Below are 22,405 nucleotides of genomic sequence, written 5' to 3' on the forward strand. Positions count from 1 at the left end.
AATCTACCCATAAAATCTGCCACCCACCTCCCCATCGCTAAGAATATCTTAAAGTGGCTAAGATTTAGTCATTGGCAAACACCAAATACCCCCTTGTTACCTGAGTGGGGAGTCGTTAAGCTGTCATGGGTGCCTTCGAGAAGCTGATGAGCACAACGGACCTTTACCCAAAACACACCCCCCCGAAGTTCACAGGCAAGAGATTCTGCACACAATCTGAGAGGGTCCCAGAGCTGTGGAACTGTCGTGTTCATCGGCTCCTCAAAGGGATCGTGATCTCAAAAGGTTAAGCGCTTTGGAAGTAGTTAAAGTGCTTTGGAAGCAAGAGCGCTTGATGGCTTAGAGCAAGTGGGTGGCTTCTGACAGGGAACAAAGTCTCTAAAGAGCAGAAGATAGGCAGTTCCTCCCCGATAAACGCTCCCATTAAGACCAAATGCAAAGACAACAGGATACAGCCAACGCGGGAGATCCTCACAGGCCCCCCAGGAACGCAAAGAGAAAAACTAAAATGACGATCAGGATAATGAGAGCAAGTAAGAGACGAGGACTGAAACCACCATCAGGAGGTTGTTCTAGTGAGTTCCATTTGCAGAGCCTTCTGCAGGAAAGGATTCACTCGGCTCGAGGAAAGGGAAGAACTCCAGGGCTTCAACCCCCACAGGCCTGAACTGGCAGCCGGGTTCCAGAGTCGTTCTGGGGGCAAGGCCCCCAACACAGAGGCCAGCTGTCTCACCACCGAGGCAGCTGAAACCGGGTCAGGGGATCTCATCTGACGGATCTTAGAACGGGCAAGGGGAATAGGGTTCTGCACTTACCACTGCCTTGGACTGCCTTTGCGGGCCTGGAGGTGCGCTAACCACCGCTCCCTGTGGATTCGTCTGAGAACTATTAGCAGCACTAAGAGAAGAGGAACGTCCACATGGTCTTTCTGAGAGCTGATCTGTGAAAAGAAGAAAAGGCAAGATAAAGCGAACTGTTCCTGTCCGAAACACAGCTACAGAGCACGCGGTCTTTCCTGGGACATCATCAAAGGCTCCCGGGGCTGCACGGTTGCGGCTAGGGACGTGCCAAGTGCATTTCATTCCGCACCACCCGCCCCCTCCATGCCGGCGGCCAGCTTCCTCCTGCGTAACCTTACTGGCCATCGCTGTCCAGTAGAATGAAAAACAGCGACAAAGCCACATTTTCGCTTAACCCATTTCCCTACCACTGGCCCCTCTTGAACCAGCGGCAACAGTACGCCCTGTTATCCAAGGCAGAACTATATTGGGTACCAAACAGCTGTTTGTGGCTCTTATTACTTTGAAATATTTCAAACTTCTCTCTTTGTGTTTTGGCCCTTAACTGGGTGGTTCTCGTCCTCGTAGGCAGCAGTATGTGTGGCGTCTGTGACCAGCCTGGGGCTGGGGGTGGGGTCGGTGGGGTGGGAGCCCGGGAGAAGGAGAATGGGAGAGAGAACGTGTGTCGTGTGTCGGGGAGAGATGCAATCTTGACACCGAGGATCCTTCTTTGAAAAACTCCAATTCAAGAATCTTCCCTTCCTTGAAACCTCGTGAAATCCGATCAGACCAGCGCTGAGCTGGATGTTTTCCGTATGCTGACAGCGTGCAAAAGAGAGTAGCTAGCTTCTTGACAATTCAAATGAGGGTTCTTTTCCTCTCCATTTATTTTTAAAAGACATAAACTGCAAAAGTCTAGAGCCCAAACATTCCCTAGGCGACAAGCTCAGTATCCAAGTAATTTCCTTGATGTTTTAACTTTCACCTCCTTATATTTTATAAATATCTGTGGCAAGGGAAGAGACTGTAAAACCTGCTAGCAGAGTTTGGCAAAAGAACGTATAATTTGTATGGCATAATGTTAGAATTACACGATCCTCCCTGCCCAGCCCTGGGTGCTTGTCGTGTGTGTTAAATATAGTTCCTTGAATTAGCTGTACTTTCTGCTACGCGCCTTGCAATGGCTCAAAAGCATTTTTTTTTCCCAAATAGCAAAAGAACAACTCCAGAGAAGTATTTTTACACTTATTGCTATTATATACAGCTCTTTTCACTAAAATGGTAATTACTTGATAGCTTTGGCATTGACTACATTGTCTGCTCGTGTTCGCCAATCGTTTCACGTGGGGAAGTGGCGCCTTCCTAAATAGACATTTTCTCAAGGGCGGGACTGTATCTTACACTTCCTTTGTGGCGCTTGGCAGTGCTGGGCACCCAGCCTGTTGACTTTCCAACAGTCTGAACCCCAAGAGCCATGCTCCGGCATTAAGGGTCGGGGCTCCATCTGATGCAGGTCTGAATCCCGGCTCTGCCACTTGCTAACTGGGCAACTGCGGGCCTGATTTCCCTTATCTGTCATATGGACCTACTAATAATACCTACCCCTAGAATTGTTTCAAAGATGAGCCCACCAATGGTTCTTAGAATTGTTTTAGACCCATGGTAAGGGCTCAATGCATTTTTTTTTTTTTGGCTCAACGCATTTTAATTCTGGTGATTTCCATCCAGCTGTAGGTAAGAAGATGCTGTCTTGCAGAAGGAGTGAAGTTATACTCCAAGATATCCACATTTTCATTACATTTTTAAAGATTTATATCCAGTACCTCCGATGTGGTGGTTATTAAACATTTAAATAATAATTTTTAAAAAGGATTTTTTTTCATTCACTAGGAGCCTGAGGTTTCATTTCCAGTGCAAGGTTACTGATGGCTTCCTTTACATGGAGAAACACATATAAAAATCTGAGAAAAACATGTCAATAGGGGGGACAGGGAAGTAACAACTATCTTCTGTGAAGTTTATGAAAAAGAGAACTTGTCTTTTCCTTTTCCTTTTCTGTCCTGTAACACTCAGGGGCTTATTCCACAGCTTTGAACAAAATAGCTTCTTGGTTCTTATCCTTATATGAAGGGCGTTGCAGTAACATCTGTGAGAGGCGTGTCAAAATCCTACTCCATGGACAAGTAAGGCATGTGACCCCCACTGGGATTTATTTGCCAGGAGAGGAGAAATGTGCCCCATTCGAACCGTCCTGGCCACAGTTGGCTCCTAGGGGAATGAGAAGCCCGTGGATCCAAACATGTCACGCGCCACTCATAAATCACAAAGCCTGATTACCTTCTGTTGCCTTGTTGACAGCTAAAAGTGTGCTCAGAACCTTGGAGAAGTTGACCCCTGAATAAAGGTCATCAGGATCGAATACCTATGAGAAAGGAAATTGAAACTGTCAGACACCGTAAGTATTCAACTCAGCAAACCAAACTAGCAAACGGCCACTTCCTCCGGCTCTTGGGAGACAAAAATGTACAAGCTGAGACCCAAACCTCTGTGCACCTTTAGGAGAAGTGAAAGCAGCAGCTGAGCCACCTAATGACATGTGGGAGGCCATCGGTGAGTCAGAGCGCAGCGGTGATGGGAAATGAGAGCCAAGCTAAGAAGCACAACCCACAAGCAAATGCGCTCATCCGACCTGAGCATGTCAATCCTCAGGCCAGTTCCAGAAAACCCGAATGCATGGGTTACAGTTCATACCTGTCACCTACACAACGTACTGATGGTCCGCGAAGAAGGGGGCGGAACCTTTCTGACACGTTTCCAAGTGCACGTTTTAATCACCGGACTCAGCAGGACCACTGTCCACACTGCCTGTTCCTCTGCTCCCTGTCTTCCCCGCTGCCACCCACTGGGTCCCAATGGCCTGGGATCCCAACTCCATGCCACCCAAACTTTTCCAAGGCCTGCCTTTGGTTCCCAGCCTCAGTGCCTGGTTTCTGCTGTTTGACCTTGCCCCTCTCAGCCTATCTTCATGGATTTGAACCTGTGCCAGCTCTTCCTGGCCTCAGGTGACTTTTTCAGATGGGACCTCTGGCCTAACAGTACTCTACTGTCAGCAACAAAACAGGAAATAAATACAACATTTCACTTTGCCTTCATTCTGATAGGTCACTGTCCCGAGTGAAGACACCAGTCAGCTATTGTTTTAAATACAAATGAATTGTTGATTTATAAATGTATTCAATGTATTAAAATGTATGGACAATCCTTCTAGTCTCATATGCATGTATTTGAAACTAGAAGCATCCTCGAACATAGGCACAATCCACGAATTTGCGAACCAATAATGTAGACATACTTATCTATGGGAAACCCACATCCTGGATGGAAATGCACCTTCTAAAAACATTTCATTCCAGGAAGTCTAGAAGTCTGAATCTTCTTTTCCCAGATGCAGTGATGGGAATAAAATGTACCTCTTTGTGTGGGACAAGATTGGTAATGGGCCCAATTAATTCCTAATCTGTGTGTTTTCTGGGACAACGTCAAGGCAAAATTTTCTCTTCTTTGTGTACATATTCTTCAAGACTTAAACTCTGTCTCTAGAACAAAAATATATAGTAGCCATTTTTTTTCAAATTGGGAAACAGTATCAACCTAGATACTGTATGCAAATACCAGCCTAGAGAAGTCTGCCTATTCCGGGATTCATGACTGTGCTATTCATTTAATCAACGAATGTTCTGCAGTCAAAACAATACGACCGAGGAGCCCAATCACATCTAAAAATGACACACTAGGGGCACCTGGGTGGCTCAGTTGGTTAAGCAGCCGCCTCTTGATTTGGGCTCAGGTCGTGATCTCAGGGTCGTGTGATTTCCTCTTCTTCTGTCCCTCCCCCAACTCACATGCACGCACGCGTGCTCTCCCTCTCTCAAACCAATCGATTGATCAATCTTTGAAAAAAAATAAAAACCAAAATGACACACTAATCTACTTTTAGTAAAGGGCTCTAATGAGCCCTTTACTCAAGAGTCAGGAGTCAAATGACACTGCAGTCCAATATAAACCTCAAAGTTGTCCAGGAATAATTAGGCATTCTGTTTCAGGATGCCAAAGTCTGGGTGAACAAGATACGACAAACCCTGGAGAAAGAACCTAGTATCCCAGAGGATTCCAGATTCACTGAACGTCCCTTAGGGCCCATCGGTGGGGAAGTGTTAATGCCATGCACACCGAAATGCTAACAAAGCAAAATATTCACTCATTTTTAGCCCATAATTCTTAATGGGAGCATGAATATGTGTGTGCACGTGAAGATGGGCAGAGTCCGAAATAAGAAGCAGAAATAAGTATCAGCAGAATAAGGCAGGAGAGCAAAAGCAGTGATAAAAAACCTGCCCCTTTCTTTTTCTGTTGCTCCCTCTCCAGGCTGACTGACTGCCCGTATGTGGCAACAGTGGCGTTATTCACTCACACGGGCACTTGGCTGGAATTAGGACAAATCACCTGATCAGAAAATGAAACGTACATCATCAGCAAGAGTCAGCCACCGCATCTGCTGGAGGGGCGCTGCCGCAACAATACAGAGTTTCCGTTTTGGAAAAGCCCGATACACTTGAGTTTACCCAGGGACACTGTTCTTCTCTCTAAAAGCCTGCTCTGTAGCACAAGGAGCTACACCAGAAGGAGCTGGCAGAGGCCTCTAGGGCGGAGTACAGAAAGCAAAGCCTAAGAGCTACGATTTGCGAGCAGTGGAAAAAGCAAATATAACCAGCAATCCTGTCCACACCCTTCCAAACCTCAAACTGCATGGTAGTGAACATCGTATCCCAGCAGGGAAAGAGCAGAATTGTCCAACGTGGAGTGGGCATGGGAAGAACAAGGAGAAGTAGGCTGTGGGACAGGCCATTTGCCTCGGGCGAATCCCAACCATTTATACATACAAAATGGAGAAGTAATTCCCCTTTCCTATCTGCAAAGCACTGGGGCTTGTTAAAGGAAATACAAATTTGCATATTTGCCCCGCCTGTGCTTTTTCATCTTCTGCCACTCTGTGCAAGCCTCACTAGCCTGCTTAGTATGGCATGAAGCGGAGTCCCAGATGAGCTGAACTTTCTCTCTACCATTTGGGTCCAGAAATTAGCTGGTTAGTTTCCAGTTGGATCTGCCAAGGTCGTATGAACCGCAGGATTCCCTCCCTCCATTGACCACAACTGTGATGCAGACAAGAAATAAAGGGTTGCTTCTCAGGCTACACTGCTAGATGCTTTTAAGGTCCCGCTCCCACAGTGGGATGAGGCGGTTCAAGGATATCAACAACAGGGCGCCTGGGTGGCTCAGTGGGTTAAGCCTCTGCCTTCAGCTCAGGTCATGATCTCAGGGTCCTGGAATCGAGTTCCGCATCGGGCTCTCTGCTCAGCAGGGAACCTGCTTCTCCCTCTCACTCTGCCTGCCTCTCTGCCTACTTGTGATCTCTGTCTGTCAAATGAGTGAATAAAATCTTAAAGACAGAGCTGAAGCTTCATGAAAGATGGGTTTTGTTTTTTCTTCTCTTTAAGTACTGTTGACCCTTGAACAATATGGGTTTGAACTGCGCAGGTCCACTGACACGTGGGTTTTTTTTTTTTCAATAAACACAACACAGTACTATAAATGTATTTTTCTCTTCCTTATGAGTTCTTATTAACATTTTCTTCTCTAGCTTACTTCATTTTAAGAATGCAGTATATAATACATATAATGTGCAAAATATGAGTTAACTGTTGATGTTATCCAAGAGACTTCTGGCCAATTTACATAAGATTACCTAAGGTCCAATTCTACATCAGCAGCTGAACTCAGACAAGACATTTTATTTTGGTTAAAGATTTTATTTAGGGTGCCTGGGTAGCTCAGTGGGTTAAAGCCTCTGCCTTCGGCTCAGGTCATGATCCCGGGGTCCTGGGACCGAGCCCCACATTGGGCTCCCTGCTCAACAGGGACTTTGCTTCTCCCTCTCTCTGTTCATGCCGTCCCTCTCTCTTTTTCTCACTCTTTCTCTCCTCCCCCAATAAATAAAATATTTTAAAAAATAAAATTTTAAAAGAGATTTTATTTATTTGAGAGAGACAGAGAAAGTGTGTCCCTTGGAGGGGGGGCGGGCAAAGGAAGAGGGAGAGAGAATCTCCAGCGGACTCTTTGCTCAGTGCAGAGCCCAATGCAGGGCTCAATCGTACAATCCTGAGATCACAACCCAAGCCTCAACCGAAAGTCGGGCACCTAACTGACTCCACTACCCAGGCCCCCCACAAGACATTTAATCTCTAAATGTTTCCGTACATGTTAACATTTCTGATCTCCACCATGCCAGAAGCAGGGCAGGGCTGCGCTGAGCTGCCAGTTCCACCTCGCGAGGGGTCGTCCACTTGGGGGTCCGGCCCATGCTTCCAGGGCCATGCTAAACTGCTCCCTGGCACCCTGCTCTCACCACCTGAGATAACCGGTGGTGGCCCTGGCCACATCCTTGTTCAGGGAAGAAGCCGCACCGCATACTCATTCAGAACAGGGGGAACATCTCTAAGGTCACAGGGCTTCGGGACCGTTCAGTTGACTTCCAGTTCAAATTAATTTAGGGTTTGGGGTGATCACAATAGGCTCCATCACTCAACTGTTAGCACTGGAACCCCATGGACCTGGCTTCTGCTTCAGGCCCTTTAAAAAAAAAAAAACAGGGCGCCTGGGTGGCTCAGTGGGTTAAGCCGCTGCCTTCGGCTCAGGTCATGATCTCAGGGTCCTGGGATCGAGGCCCGCATCGGGCTCTCTGCTCAGCAGGGAGCCTGCTTCCTCCTCTCTCTCTCTCTCTCTGCCTGCCTCTCTGCCTACTTGTGATCTCTATCTGTCAAATAAATAAAAAAAAAATAAATAAATAAAAAAAATAAAAAAAAAAAACAGATTCTAAATGTTTTAAGAAGATTCCATGTCTCCCTTGTTCCTGCTAAATAAAATCTCGAATTCACTTAGCCCGTCTTGAGTCACATTCTCCAATTCCCCCAGCTGAGCACGCTGCCACTGTTAACCCCTGAACTTTGGAGGAAATGTCATTACACGGGGCACCAGAGCAAGCCAATCGGAGCTGCTTAGTCATACGTCACCAGGTGGCTCTGTGAACACACCAGGGATGGTTCCACACAGCTCCCACCAATAGTGGTCACGATGTCAGCACCAAATCATGCCCGTAGCTCAGGCGTGACACTCCATGGTGTGGCACTCCATGAGCCACTGGCACTCACTCCCCCTCCTAGAATGCGGTGGATGGCACTTGTACTGTGCCTGGTTTTAAATGATAACTTCCTATTTGATAGGGAGCACACTTAAAAGACAGCAAATCCTGCCCTCCCGTCCTCTCTTGTTTCCTTCCTATCTGCCCATTTCGGCCATTCAGGGGACAAGATCAGACCTGGGTGTGGGGCTGTGATGAGATTGGTCTCTGAAAAGAGCTCCAGTGTGAGGGTCCGGAGACTGTGATTCCAAACCCAGATTCATCACTGCTGAGCAGTTGTGAGCACCTTGGGAAAGTCACACCACTTTTTTTGCAGCTCTGTTTCCCATCTGGAAAGTGAGAGGTGACAGATGTCTTTGGCCAGACCAGGCATGTTGGTTGTGTCCCCAAGGTCCAGAATCTGGTCTTCCATTGTCATGGCTCTTGAGAATGGGCTCATTCTAACCAAGTTCAAAAAAGGCCAACACATCAAGTAAATGGCCAATTTGCTAATTTCTGCTCCAAGAAACAGACCATTAATAAGATTGGATAGTCCCATCTTCTAGCCAACATTACTCTCTCCCAAGAGAGAAATCTGCATGATAAGCCAAATCAGAACTAGAAATTTGTTGGATAGTATACAGTCAAAACAAAGTGAGTCTGGGGTATTACAAGCTAATGTAATTACTACCTATTTATAAGCAGACTTTTTGAAAATGACCTACTGGGGCACCTGGGTGGCTAAGCGTCTGACTCTTGATTTCAGCCCAGATCATGATCTCAGGGTTGTGAGATCGAGCCCCTCGGGTTCTGTGCTAGGCGTGGAGCCTGCTTAAGATTCTCTCTCTCTCAGGGCACCTGGGTGGCTCAGTGGGTTGAAGCCTCTGCCTTCAGCTCAGGTCATAGTCCAAGGGTCCTGGGATGGAGCCCCACGTCGGGCTCTCTGCTCAGCGGGTAGCCTGCTTCCTCCTCTCTCTCTGCCTGCCTCTCTGCCTACTTGTGATCTCTGTCTGTCAAATAAATAAATAAAATCTTTTTTTTAAAAAAAGATTCTCTCTCTTTCTTCATTCCCTCCCCCCTTCCCTCTATAAAAACAATTAAAAATAATTGATTAATTAATGACCTATTTATAAACTCTGGCTCTATCTTGCTGTCATCATCTAGTGGCACTTGGCCTGTAACTGTGGACAGCTTTAACCAATCGATGTTCTTTTGTCCCTGGGTTTATATGGTGTCATTTTACGTAAGTAATAGGGGTTTCTAGACTGCCTGGACATTATAGAATCCAGAGCCAGGAAATTCAGCTCCATAGAGCTTCTGCGACAGGAGTGAAGATCTGAGAGTAACGCCTCATCTCACACCTCCTCACGACATCACCAAACCCTGTCCCTGAGGGCCACTGCAACATCAGCAATGCCTTATGGCTTCCGTTCTTCCTTGTTAGCACTCCTTTAGGAGAGAAACACTTTTTCCACAACAGGGAGTTCTCCTCAACTGATTTTTTTTTAGGATTTTATTTATTTATTTGAGAGAGAGAGAGAGATCACAAGCAGTGGGGAGGGGCAGAGGGAGAGGGAGAAGCAGGCTCCCCACTGAGCAGGGTGCCCCGACCCTGGGATCACCACCTGAGCAGAAGGGCGATGCTTAACTGACCGAGCCACCCAGACGCCCTTCTTCAATGGAGTATTATGTGTTCCAGAAAGAGCGATGAACAAGGAATGACACAGGTATCTTGGCCAGGACCATCGCAGATTTAAAAAGAGAAAGAGACAGAATAACTGGGTTTCGATAACTTCACCAAGAAGAGAGCAGGCATGAAGGGAAGGAAGAGATGAAATCTCCCTTGTTAAAAGGGCTTGCCAAGCCCCGGACTGGAAGCAGGGCGCCTAGAAACAGCTGCTGCTCAGCCGGACGCCATTGCGGCCTGCCCCGCGCCCCCACATGCCAGTCACTAGAACCTTCCAGGGAGCCACACTGGCTGCCTGTTTTGACGGGTGCGGTGGACGGGTCATTCTTCAGCTGCCACAGCATCTGGGCATCAGGCCTGGGGGTGTGCTCCCCAAGCTCCTCACCCATACCCCGTCAAGGAAGGGGACTTCTTTCCTGACATTCCAAACTGGAATGCAGAACCCATTTTCCCAGAGACACAGTCACGTCTGCCACTTAGTGTGTGAATTCTATAGCTCAGCCACACTTACTAACCAGACGGCTGTGGGCCAGTCAGAAATCTTAATCAGCACGTAGAACTTGGCTTTTAGGGGGAAAAGGTTTTCTGTGTTGCGAACAATAACTTACAAATCAAATTTCGGAAAAGACTCCGTTTTACACTGAAGAATGCCTGGTCCCAGATTCATGTCCACATCCATTATACTTTCTCCTTCTCCTTTCAAGTTGAAGGATGAACAATTACCCTAGCCACTACAAGCACTATTTATTCTAGAACTGCGCAGGATTAGAGAATCAAGTGATACACAGGAAGACGGTGAGAAGAGCCTCAGAAATTTTAACAGTTGACAAGTCCCGCCTGTTTCATGGGGCCAGTTAGGAGGAGTCTCCCACGGACAGACAGGGCTCCTGCAGCTCTGGCTTTTCCAGGGAGTCAGCCAGGGCTGGAGGCCAGGAGGCCTAGCAGAACCAACAGCTTTACTACAGAGTCCACGCATGGGGGAGACTGGTGTTACATGAACCCCCCACAAAGATCAGCGAGGGAGGAGGACCATGAAAAGAGGAACCACTGCAGGCTGCTTTCTGCAGCAGCTCCTCTAGCCCCTTAATCTGCTGCCTTCCAGAAGGTTCCACCTTGCCTTACCCTCCAGCTTCTTTCTTTGGAACTGCCCCAGCCTCTTAGTCTGTAGAGACGCCAGACACTCAAGCCTTCAGCCACCTACCAAGGTCACATTCTCTATTCATTCTGTGGATGTTAAGATTAGCTCTGGAGGGGCGCCTGGGTGGCTCAGTGGGTTAAGCCGCTGCCTTCGGCTCAGGTCATGATCTCAGGGTCCTGGGATCGAGTCCCGCATCGGGCTCTCTGCTCAGCAGGGAGCCTGCTTCCCTCTCTCTCTCTCTGCCTGCCTCTCCATCTACTTGTGATTTCTCTCTGTCAAATAAATAAGTAAAATCTTTAAAAAAAAAAAAAGATTAGCTCTGGATTTCCAACAAGAAGGCGGACCCTCGGAAGCCCAAACTGCACCCCACAGAGCAAGACCAATGTCCGATGTATGAGAGACTCGAGAAACAGTCATTCATTGGCTGATCAGCCGGAGGAACTTAAACACAAATCAGGCCTCAAACGCAAGGCCTGTGAAGCCAGTTCTTTGAAAACTTTCTCATTTCTGGATCCTGAGTGTCTAGAAGCAGGTGCTTAATAAATATTTGATGACATGAGGAAAGTTTAGAAGCTCTTGCCAGCAGATGATTAATCACAACTGAAGAAAAAGTATCGCCAAAAGGACAGCAGAGTTCAAAAGAATCAGACTAAGGAAGAAACAATCAAATTTCCACATGACTTTGCAGGAAACACCAATTAGCTAACCTAACAATACGCCCAGACTCATCAGCAAAATTAAGCTGCGCGACTGTGAGATGACCAAAGGTGCTTCCAACTCTAAGGCTGTGCATTTATTTCATGGAGTTATGTGCCCAATTTGGGCCAAGTCTGCAGTTGCTGGCCTGTCCTGGGTCATACTGGGGCCTTTCATTCTCCTCACAAGGCGCCATGACCTCCGCACTACAGAGAAAGGAAGCGGGGAAAGAACTGTGGGATTTTACCGCTTTGCTGGAGTTGGCCATATTTTTGGAACTGTTCCATGACACATCGCTTAAAGGACAAACACTGTAAAGCCAAACTCACCAAAACAGGCTCTGAGTCACAGCCAGAGCACAGCGGGATGTGGCAAAATATGCCGAAGGAACTCACGAAAAAGCAAGAGGGGGTGAGAGGCAAATTGAAAGCCTACAGCCCACACGCCCCGAGTCCCTCGTACACCAGCTTAGCTGGGGACGAGCTGTTTTGCCAAAGTTACAACCATTTTCTTTCTTTAGAGATCACCCTCAACAGTGTATCTGGCAAACTTGGGCATTCCTTGCTTATGTGTATGGGTGAGTCACCTTTTCAAAAGTATGTCATTTTCAGAGATGCCCATCAATGCCCAACAGACATCAATCAATCAATGAATGAAGGTTCCTCCATCTGATCTCAAATAAGATTTACACATAGGATGCAATCCAAACCTGGCGAGGTGGGTATTCGGGAGCTCACCAATCAGACAGGTCAGGAAGGGAGGAATTTCCATGAACCTCCATGCCGCTCGGCCTAATGGAACACAGTCTTTAAGTGCCTACGAAATCCAATCCCCAGTCTTCAGGCTGGAATTCGGATTTCTTCTCAAGCCCATCATTTCTCACCACTGTCAACTTGTATGCCCCAGAAGCCACTTTCTTCACTGTGCCTCTCTCCAATATGCACACTTGTCCTTACGTAAGAGTGCCCTCAACCATCTGAATCCCAGCTGTCCTTTGGGGCCCAGATGACATCACCACCCCCTCCACGGGGTCTGCACCAGACACTACACCTTGGTACGCAACAGGCTTCTTCTGAACTCTGTGTTACGCTCTAGACTAACCCACTAACTTGGATACCTCACCATACGCTGCCATCCACACTGTTAAACTCCACGATTTCCCATAAGCCTGCTGGCTCTTCCCACAATGCCACAGGCACAGCACCCAGATGGCAAACGAGTACCTGCTGACTATGGTGCTTTCCTTTTCACCTAAAAGTTAAACAGGTAGGGCACTGGGTGGCTCAGCTGGTTGAGCGATTCCCTTCAGCTCAGGTCATGATCCTGGAGTCCCGGATCAAGCCCCGGATGGAGCCCCAGATGCAGTCTTGCATCAGACTCCCCGCTCGGCAGGGAGTCCCGTTCTCCCTCTGACCCTCCCCCCGTCTCATGATTTCTCTCTCTCTCTCAAATAAATAAAATCTTTTTAAAAAGTTAAACAGGTATTTCTTCCCCTAGAAACACCTGTCCTTCTGGCATGCCTTCCCTGGAAGCAAAGACAGAGGAAAGGTCATTTTTTGTTTGTTTGTTTTCTGGTAAAACTTGATCAGTCAGGGCTCATCTATTTTTCCATCACTTGGTAAAATTCTTCTTTGGAAGACTGTGATTGAGAGTCACGAAGAATGCAGATGAAGCATTTATCTCACTAAAAGGAGTGAAGGTACTGCCTGGGATCACTTGGGAGAATCCCAGTATCAGAGTCCTAATGCGCAAGTGTCCCACCTTGAAAATCCAATGAAATCAAGAGTTTGGGTAACATAAGAAATAAGAAGTGTGGGGCGCCTGGGTGGCTCAGTCCGTTAAGCATCTGCCGTCCGCTCAGGTCATGATCCCCGGGGTCTTGGGATCCAGTCCGGCATCTGGCTCCCTGCTCAGCAGGAAGCCTGTTTCTCCCTCTGCCTGCCGGCCCCTCTCAATCTCTCTCTCTGACAAATATGTAAATTAAACCTTAAAGAAAAAAAAAAGAAGAGAGCTGAGGGCTAGAAAGGTAGAGAAGGTCTTCCATATGACATGGGACCTAATTCACACACCATTAATCTTCCTTTCTTTCTTTTAATGAAACAGGTACTCTAGCTTGGCGTAAAGAAACAGTAAATACTGTAGAATTTAGTATTTAGCTTTCTTTTTATCCTTATTTTCATTCACTGAAGAGTCATTTCTATGAATGAAAGTCAACTCCTGATAATCTATGTAGACTCTTATATATACAAGCTATCTAAAATACATTCTTAAAAATTCATCCTGGGGCCTCTGAGTGGCTCAGGCACTAAGCATCCAACTCTCGGTTTCAGCTCAGGTCATGATCTCGCAGTCGTGGGATTGAGGCCCACGTCAAGGCTCTCCACTGAGCGTGCAGCCCGCTTGAGATTCTCTCTCCCGTCCAGCTCCCAAACACGCTCTCAAAAACAACAACAACAACAAAAAGATAAGAAGTCATCCAGTAATTCTTCATTTAACAAATATTTACTGAAGACCTGGCATACGCCAGGCACCAAGAGGTAAATCTGTTAGAAGATGAGAAATAAAACGGATAGTGTGTAAAATCTGGCAACTAAAGGAGTCACCCACGGGCTTACCAAAACCACTCTTTTCCACTCTGCTGTCTGTCCTGGAAGGTACTTTTGCAATCCCAAATCAAGATGTTCCCCAGTCCATAACCCACTCCCAAACACCAGCATGTCTTCAAAGAATGCAACGTGGTCATGCTCCAGCAAAGATGTCCAGTCACGCTATCACAACGCGTAAGCCCCCAAAGAAGTAGTTACATTTCTTGGTGTTAAAATACTGCATTCTTGGGCGCCTGGGTGGCTCAGTTGGTTGGGTGACTGACTGCCTTCGGCTCAGGTCATGATCCTGGAGTCGCCGGATCGAGTCCACGTCGGGCTCCCTGCTCAGCGGGGAGTCTGCTTCTCCTGCTGACCTCTCTCCTCTCATGCTCTCTCTCTCTCTCTCTCATGCTTGCGATCTCTCTTTCTCTCAAATAAATAAAATTTTAAAAAATATATTGCATTCTCAGTTTGCACACGTTTCTCACAAATTACTGGTAAACAGCCCCAGTCGGCTAGAGACCTTGCCATGAAGAAGAGACAAACTTGTAAGACAGAATGTTCCTTAAGTGTTCAGGCCTGCTTCACAGGCTAGGCTCTTCATAAAAATGATGTGAAGACCCTGACACCTTAAAGATGCCTCTTAAAATAATGTCCATGCTTCCCAAGGTAGAGAAACCTGCCTGCTATTGTTTAGAGCGAGACAAGCCCTTAATTTAACGGTGTCACTCACCGCTCTGGAAACCACCGCCTGCCATCTAACCTTAATTTAATCCTTTCTTTTCCCTGTTGCCCGTTTCAATCCCTTAGCTGATACACCTGATCTCTGTAATAATATTCAGGTCCCCAAGAAAGTATAAAGCTGGGATTTTACTCTATTTGTTTAAGCAGAACTTAATTAGGAAGGTAAATCTTCTGCCAGAAGTCAAGCAGAACTGATGGATGGCTCTATGTTCCTCCGAATGAGCCACCTCTCTGAACCCAGACTCCCCTCCATGCGGTAGGGTCTAAGTCAGCCAAGGAACAACAACAAAGCCTGGAGCTAATCAGACAGATGTCTGGGATCCTAAGTCATTCTTCCAGATGACAGCAGAGGAAGTGGCAATTCACTACTGAAATACAGAGGTGGAACACCTTCGGAATGGGGGGACATACATCCCCTCTAAACATTGGCCAGCAAAGGCCCTATGAAACTGACAGGTGCCCTCCCCCTTCTTTACTTGCAGTTCCAAGGCCAGACCTTGCACTTCCTTTTGGTACTAACCCCAAAGTCATTGCCAATGGTAGGGCACAGCTTCTGCTGTGCCAGCAACAACTGGTCCTTGGGGGCTGCCTCGAACGGTAACGTATGACCGGATTAGAATGGGGCTGGAGTAGGGGAGAGCTGGCCAAGACTGTGTGCTCTGGGGCTCCCAGCAACAGTCCGGATTAGAATCAACATGAAAACCCAATTAGAGGGAATGAGATTTAAAACAAGATAAGGGAGACTCAGCTGATCCAATTTTCTAACAAAATGCATGCCTTTTGTTATTATTAATATACATTCAACCCAACCCAGAAATGACATGTTTCCTTTTTAAGTATTATATAACATGTTTTTTTGTATACAGGCAACTGACTTTGATTTTCTGCCTCCACTATGCCCAATTTGACAGACTTACTACTTATTTCCCAGGGGGCAAGGGGAGACGTTCTTGTCAGTCGTCACCAAAATAGAAAACCATTTGCTGAATTGTGTAATTTAACTAAAACAACAAGCATCTTGCTCTGGGGTATATTTTTAAGTTTCAAGCTATTGTAATTATAAAACAAACGTGTTTGCTTTAAAAGACACAAAAATTAAAAATAAAACAAACAGAAGACACAAAAATTAAAACTACCTCACCCAGGTAGTAAACGTGAGAAACTGAAAATATTTTTTTATCACCTTCTAGTTTCTGCATAGACTAGAAAAGAGCAAAAAGCATTCCTGATTTTTTCAATTCCAAGAGGAACCCATCCAAACTGTTTCTATTATTAGCACACAAAATGGTAGCTAAAGAAGTTACTGTGGCTAACAACTGAATAATTCATCGTCTCTGAAGAATTCGGTTGCTTTGTCTTCTCCAGAACTGGAGCCCCACACATCTCTAGTCTTGAGTTCTTATAAAGGAAACCATATACAAATTGCTTTCAGCAGTTAAAAATTGGCCACGCAAAACATTGAGAACAACAGCAAGACAACCAGCTGGAGACCTTAACATGAACTTTCATATCTGGTTCATAAAACTCTTGAGATTATACGTAAATTGACAGAAATTATAATTAAAGGTTCTAGTCTCTGTTCTGTGGATATCACTGAGCCACGATACCACTGAAATTTAAACAGTCTTTAGGGAGCCCTCCAAATAAGATACATAAACAAATTAAATAGGACATATAAATAATTTTAAACATATTTCAGTACACTCTAATCTAAATTCAAATTATTTTCTATGATGTGAGGCACTGAGAATTTCAAGTACAAAAAAAGAAAAGAGCTTCAATTAGTGAGCAAAAGATGGTAATAATGTTGAAAGGCCTGATGCGTGCTGGTCAATACGAGAACAGAGGCCAAGGCCGCCACCACGATTCATCCAAAGTTCCCAGAAAACACTCAGCTTGGTTTTGCCTTCAGAAGAGGGGTGTCAAGTATTAGAAAATATGTGGGCATTTTACCTTCAACTTTACTTTAAAAAAAAAATGGATTTTTTTCCCCCACAAACAAGAAGTCTCTGTCCAATAAAGCATGGAACTAAGAAACAAGATGGCAGGATTTTGTTTTCCTGTTTTAAGGTTCCTCCCTGTTTAAATTCTCCAAGTAACTGGTATAAAAGCCCAGAAACCTGGAAGAAGCCATCATCCCACAGAGGCCACAGTTTACTCCGCCCTGTATCCAAGTTTTTTGTTTGTTTGTTTCAGTAGGCTCCACACCCAGCATGGAGCCCAAGGTGGGGCTTGAACTCACAACCCTGAGATCAAGACCTAAGCTGAGATCAAGAGTCAGACACTTAACCAATTGAGGCATCTGGCAAATTGTTTTCAGTGTTAGGATTTCTTTTTTTTTTTTTAATTTCTTTTCAGTGTTCCAAGATTCATTGTTTATGCACCACACCCAGTGCTCCATGCAATACACACCCTCCTTAATACCCACCACTAGGCTCACCCATTCCTCCACCCCCTTCTCCTCCAAAACCCTCAGTTGGTTTCCCAGAGTCCACAGTCTCTCATGGTTCATCTCCCCCTCCAACTTCCTCCAACTCCCTTCTCCCCATATCCCCATGTCCTCCATGTTATTTCTTATGCTCCTCAAATAAGTGAAACCATATGACAACTGACTCTCTCTGCTTGACTTATTTCACTCAGCAAAATCTCCTCCAGTCCCGTCCATGTTGATACAAAAGTTGGGTATTCATCCTTTCTGATGGAGACATAAGACCACTAAGCCGGCACTACAAGAAATATAAAGGGGAGGGGGGTTCTATAAAAGAAGAAAAAACCCAAGAGTTGACACAGAACAGAAATTTACAGAGACAATCAATAGAAACAAGGACTTCACAGGCAACATGGTGTCAATAAAAACATATCTTTCAATAATCACTCTCAACATGAACAGCCTAAATGTTTCCATAAAACCACACAGGGTTACAGATTAGAGAAAACAACAGAGCCTGTCCATATGCTGTCTACAAGAGACCCATTTTGAACCTAAGGATACATCCAGATTGAAAGTGAAGGGATGGAGAAGCATCTTTCATGCCAATAAGCCTCAAAAGAAAGCTGGGATAGCAATTCTCATATCAGATAAATTAGATTTTAAACTAAAGACTATTGCACCAGGGTGGCTCAGTTGGTTGAACCAAAGACTGTAGTCAGAGATACAGAAGGACACTACATCATTCTTAAAGGGACTATCCACCAAGATGATCTAACAATTGTAAATACTTATGCTCCCAATATGGGAACAGCCAACTATATAAACAACTCTTAATCAAGATAAAGAGTCATATTGTTATGAATACATTAATAGTAGGGGATCTTAACACGCCACTCTCAGTAATAGACAGATCATCCAAGCAGAAAATCAATAAAGAAACAAGAGCACTGAATGACACGTTGGACCAGATGGGTCTCATAGATATATACAGAACATTCCACCCTAAAACAACAGAATACTCATTCTTCTCAAGTGCACATGGAACTTTCTCCAGAAGAGACTACATACTAGGTCACAAATTAGGGCTCAACTGATACCAAAACACTTAGATTATCCCCTGCATATTCTCAGATCACAGTGCTTTGAAACTAGAACTCAACCACAAGAAAAAGTTCGGAAGGAACTCAAACACCTGGAAGCTAAAGACCACCTTGCTTAAGAATGCTTGGATCAACCAGGAAATCAAAGAAGAACATAAACAATTCATGGAAACCAATGAGAATGAAGACACTTTGGTCCAAAACCTATGGGATACAGCAAAGGCAGTCCCAAGGGGGAAATACATAGCCATCCAAGCCTCCCTCAAATAAATTGAAAAATCCAGAATACACCAGCTCTCTTTACACCTTAAAGTGTTAGGATTTCAAAAGAAGATCTCTCTCTCTCTCTCTCTCTAAAGCATGAGTCACTTCTTAGAGTTTGCTTAATATAACTAAAGACTTAAGTGAACTTTTTTTTGATAACTCAATGTTATCATGTGTGAACACTGGGATATATTAAAATTCCAGTTACAATCTAGCTTTCATTGAGTTTGCTCAGTGCCAGGCACTGTGCCAAGTGCTTTCTCTGCTTTCTCTCATTTACAGCTAAGGGGTAGTGTATACCTGATACAGAGAAGTAGCACATTCCTAGTATTACCTACCGCTACTGCCACCAAAGTCAACGCACACATAAGAAGTGGCCAACCCAGGTCAGTTCAAGTCCAAAGCTGGGGTTCTTAGGCCCTGCCCTGCTATGCGACTGCTCAAGAACACAGGTTTCCCTGACCAGGATTCAAACCCAGACCAAGGTAGGGAAGATCACAAATTCGAGCCACTCAACCGCAGAGCATGTGCTGAGCTGCCTGACCTCGAACCAGAAAGCCCCAAATGGTTATGTATTCAGGAGTCTGCTTTTCAGAGTCTCCCTGTCTCCTTTCCGGGCGTGCTGTTGATTTCATTTCTTCCATGTTGTACATGGATATGTACTCTTTCTGCCACTGCCGGCACATCCAGGCCCTCGCAGCCCCCTTTCTCCTTTTATCACAACCTTCTATCTCCATGCTGTTCTCCAATTTGCAAAGTGCATCCACATACCTTATCTCATCTAATCTAGTTTTCTGTTTCTAATCCGTTTGGGGATGAGCAACCAGATTACCCATAATTCCAACATGCTTAGAGCAGTAAAAGTCATTAGGCTTCAAGTGAGATCCTGAGGCAATCTCCCAGGAATGAAGTGCCAAAGCCTTGGTGCAAAGATTGGGGGGGGGGGGCTCTTTTCTACAATCCAGACCTTCCCTCACCACTCACTCGTGCTATTGGTCATTTAGCCACTAAACATTTACTGAGTACCTACTAGGGGCACATGTTATATTGAACGCTGGCATTTTAAGAATGATCAAACTCAGCTTCCTGTCTTTGAGAAGTGCCAAGACTAGGAGAGAGATAAATGTGTCCACAGATCCCTATCAGGAGTGGCCTGCCAGCATTAAGAGAGCCTGGTGCAAAGGATTATGGGAATGAAGACGGTAACTGCCTGATCCAGCCGAGAAGATTTTCTAGAAGATCCGAGATTCTGGAGGAAGCTTGGTATCTCTTTCTTTACGGTTCTCAATTAGGTGGCAGACACTAGAGGTTGCTAGATGGCTGAATTCGAGATAAACCACGGACGTAGTTCTCACATCTGGCGGCACATTAGGATCGCTTGGGGACCTTCCAAGAAACAAACTAATTACAAGACACGGTGACTCTGGGAAACTGCTGGGCAGAACCTACTGAAGCCGAACACAGACATAGCCCGTGACCCAGCAGTTCCGTTCCCATGTACAAACCCAGCACCAGAAGCCGGGCACGAGACATGCATAGCGCACAGCGGCACTGTTCACAGCAGCCCAAAGCTGGCAACAACCCAGACGGCCACAAGCAGGTGGATGGATAAACAAAAGATGGTACAGCCACAGGATAGGATATGACCAGCGATTAAGAGAATGAACCGTTTGGCCCCAAGACATGGGTGACTTGTACAAATGTTACCCTGAGTAAAAAAACTATATACAAGTGAGTACCTACTATATGATTCCACTCATATAATATGTCAAAACAGAAAAAAATGACTCTATTGTCTTAGAAGTCAGGGTAGTGGGGTCCACTGGTGAGGGGTGTGACTGGGAAGGGGCAGGAAGGTGGCTTCCAGGGGATGGGAATGTTGTGTTTCTTAATTGGTGTGCTGATTATATGGATGTGTTCAATTTGTAAAGGTTCAATCAAACCATATACTTAGAATTGGTGCGACTTCTGAATTCACATTATATTTCAATATGAAGTTTATTCAAACATTAAAAAAAAAAAGAATACCAGGGCCCCTGGATGGCTCAGTTGGTTAAGTAGCTGACTCTTGATTTTTGTTTTTGTTTTTGTTTTTAAAGATTTTATTTATTTATTTGACAGAGAGAGAAATCACAAGTAGGCGGAGAGTCAGGCAGAGAGAGAGAGAGAAGCAGGCTCCCGCTGAGCAAAGAGCCCGATGCGGGGCTCGATCCCAAGACACTGAGATCATGACCTGAGCTGAAGGCAGCGGCTTAATCCACTGAGCCACCCAGGCGGCCCTGTTTTTGTTTTTTTTAAAGACTTTATTTATTGGGGCGCCTGGGTGGCTCAGTGGGTTAAGCCGCTGCCTTCGGCTCAGGTCATGATCTCAGGGTCCTGGGATCGAGTCCCGCGTCGGGCTCTCTGCTCAGCGGGGAGCCTGCTTCCTCCTCTCTCTCTGCCTGCCTCTCTGCCTACTTGTGATCTCTCTCTGTCAAATAAATAAATAAAATCTTTAAAAAAAAAAAAAAAAGATTTTATTTATTTATTTGACACAGAGAGAGAGAGAGCACAAGCAGGGGAAGCTGCAGAGAGAGAGGGAGAAGCAGGCTTCCCACTGAGCAGAGAGCCTGACATGGGCCTCGATCCCAGGACCTTAGAATCATGACCTAAGCCAAAGGCAGACGATTAACTGACTGAGCCACCCAGGTAGCCCTGACTCTTGATTTTGGCTCAGGTCATGATCTTGGGGTTGGGAGATCGAGTCCCATGTCAGCCTCCGTGCTCAGCGGGGAGTCTGCTTCATATTCTCTCCCCCTCTTATTCTGCCCTCCCATGCACTCTCTCTCTCTCTCAAATATATAAATAAATCTTTAAAAAAGGTGGGGGAGGGACGCCTGGGTGGCTCAGTTGGTTAAGCAGCTGCCTTCGGCTCAGGTCATGATCCCAGCGTCCTGGGATCGAGTCCCACATCCGGCTCCTTGCTCAGCAGGGAGCCTGCTTCTCCCTCTGCCTCTGCCTGCCATTCCGTCTGCCTGTGCTCGCTCTCTCCCTCTCTCTCTCTGACAAATAAATAAAATCTTAAAAAAAAAAAAAAAAAGGTGGGGGAGCCTGGGTGGCTCAGTGGGTTAAAGCCTCTGCCTTGGGCTCAGGTCATGATCTCAGGGTCCTAGGATTGAGTCCCGCATTGGGCTCTCTGCTCGGCAGGGAGCCTGCTTCCTCCTCCCTCTCTGCCTGCTTCTCTGTGATCTCTGTCAAATAAATAAAAATAAATCTTAAAAAAAAAAGATTCTTGTAGCACCTGGGTGACTCAGTGGGTTAAAGCCTCTGCCTTGGGCTCCGGTCATGATCCCAGGGTCCTGGGATTGAGCCCCGCATTGGGCTCTCTGCTCGTCAGGGAGCCTGCTTCCCCCTCTCTCTCTGCCTACTTGTGATTTCTGTCAAGTAAATAAATAAAATCTTAAAAAAAAAGGATTCTCTCTTTCTACACCTTTCCCTCTCTAAAAAAAAAAAAAAAAAAAAAAAAAAAGAAGAAGAAAGAAAGAAAGAAAGAAAAGAAAGGAAATACCCAGGCCTGGGCTCCACTTACAGACCAATTAGGCTCAGTGCTCAGTTGGGGGGGGAAACCTCACATTTGTATTTTACAGAAACTCCCAAGATGGCTCTGATGTACAGCCATATCTGAAAACCAAGGGGCTTAGTGTTCCTGTATTTATCAATAGCTCCTTTGGGGGACAGTCTGGTACATGGCAAAGGGAACGAGTTCTG

At 45.8% G+C, this 22,405-nt stretch overlaps 1 protein-coding gene across 5 annotated transcripts in view; it reads right to left on the minus strand.

The window, feature by feature from the left end:
* Positions 1-22,405, minus strand: part of ARHGEF6 (Rac/Cdc42 guanine nucleotide exchange factor 6) — a 98,985-nt gene that overhangs the window by 63,072 nt on the left and 13,508 nt on the right. For all 5 annotated transcript variants that reach the window (XM_032329495.1, XM_032329491.1, XM_032329494.1 and 2 more), the window contains 2 exons: positions 3,117-3,201; positions 816-940 (listed from right to left, as the gene is read on the minus strand). In XM_032329495.1, the coding sequence (XP_032185386.1) occupies positions 816-940; positions 3,117-3,201 (210 nt within the window). Of the gene's footprint in view, positions 1-815; positions 941-3,116; positions 3,202-22,405 lie in introns of those variants that run through there.

Source organism: Mustela erminea, chromosome X, assembly GCF_009829155.1.
Source record: "Mustela erminea isolate mMusErm1 chromosome X, mMusErm1.Pri, whole genome shotgun sequence".
In the NCBI taxonomy this organism is placed as follows: domain Eukaryota; kingdom Metazoa; phylum Chordata; class Mammalia; order Carnivora; family Mustelidae; genus Mustela; species Mustela erminea.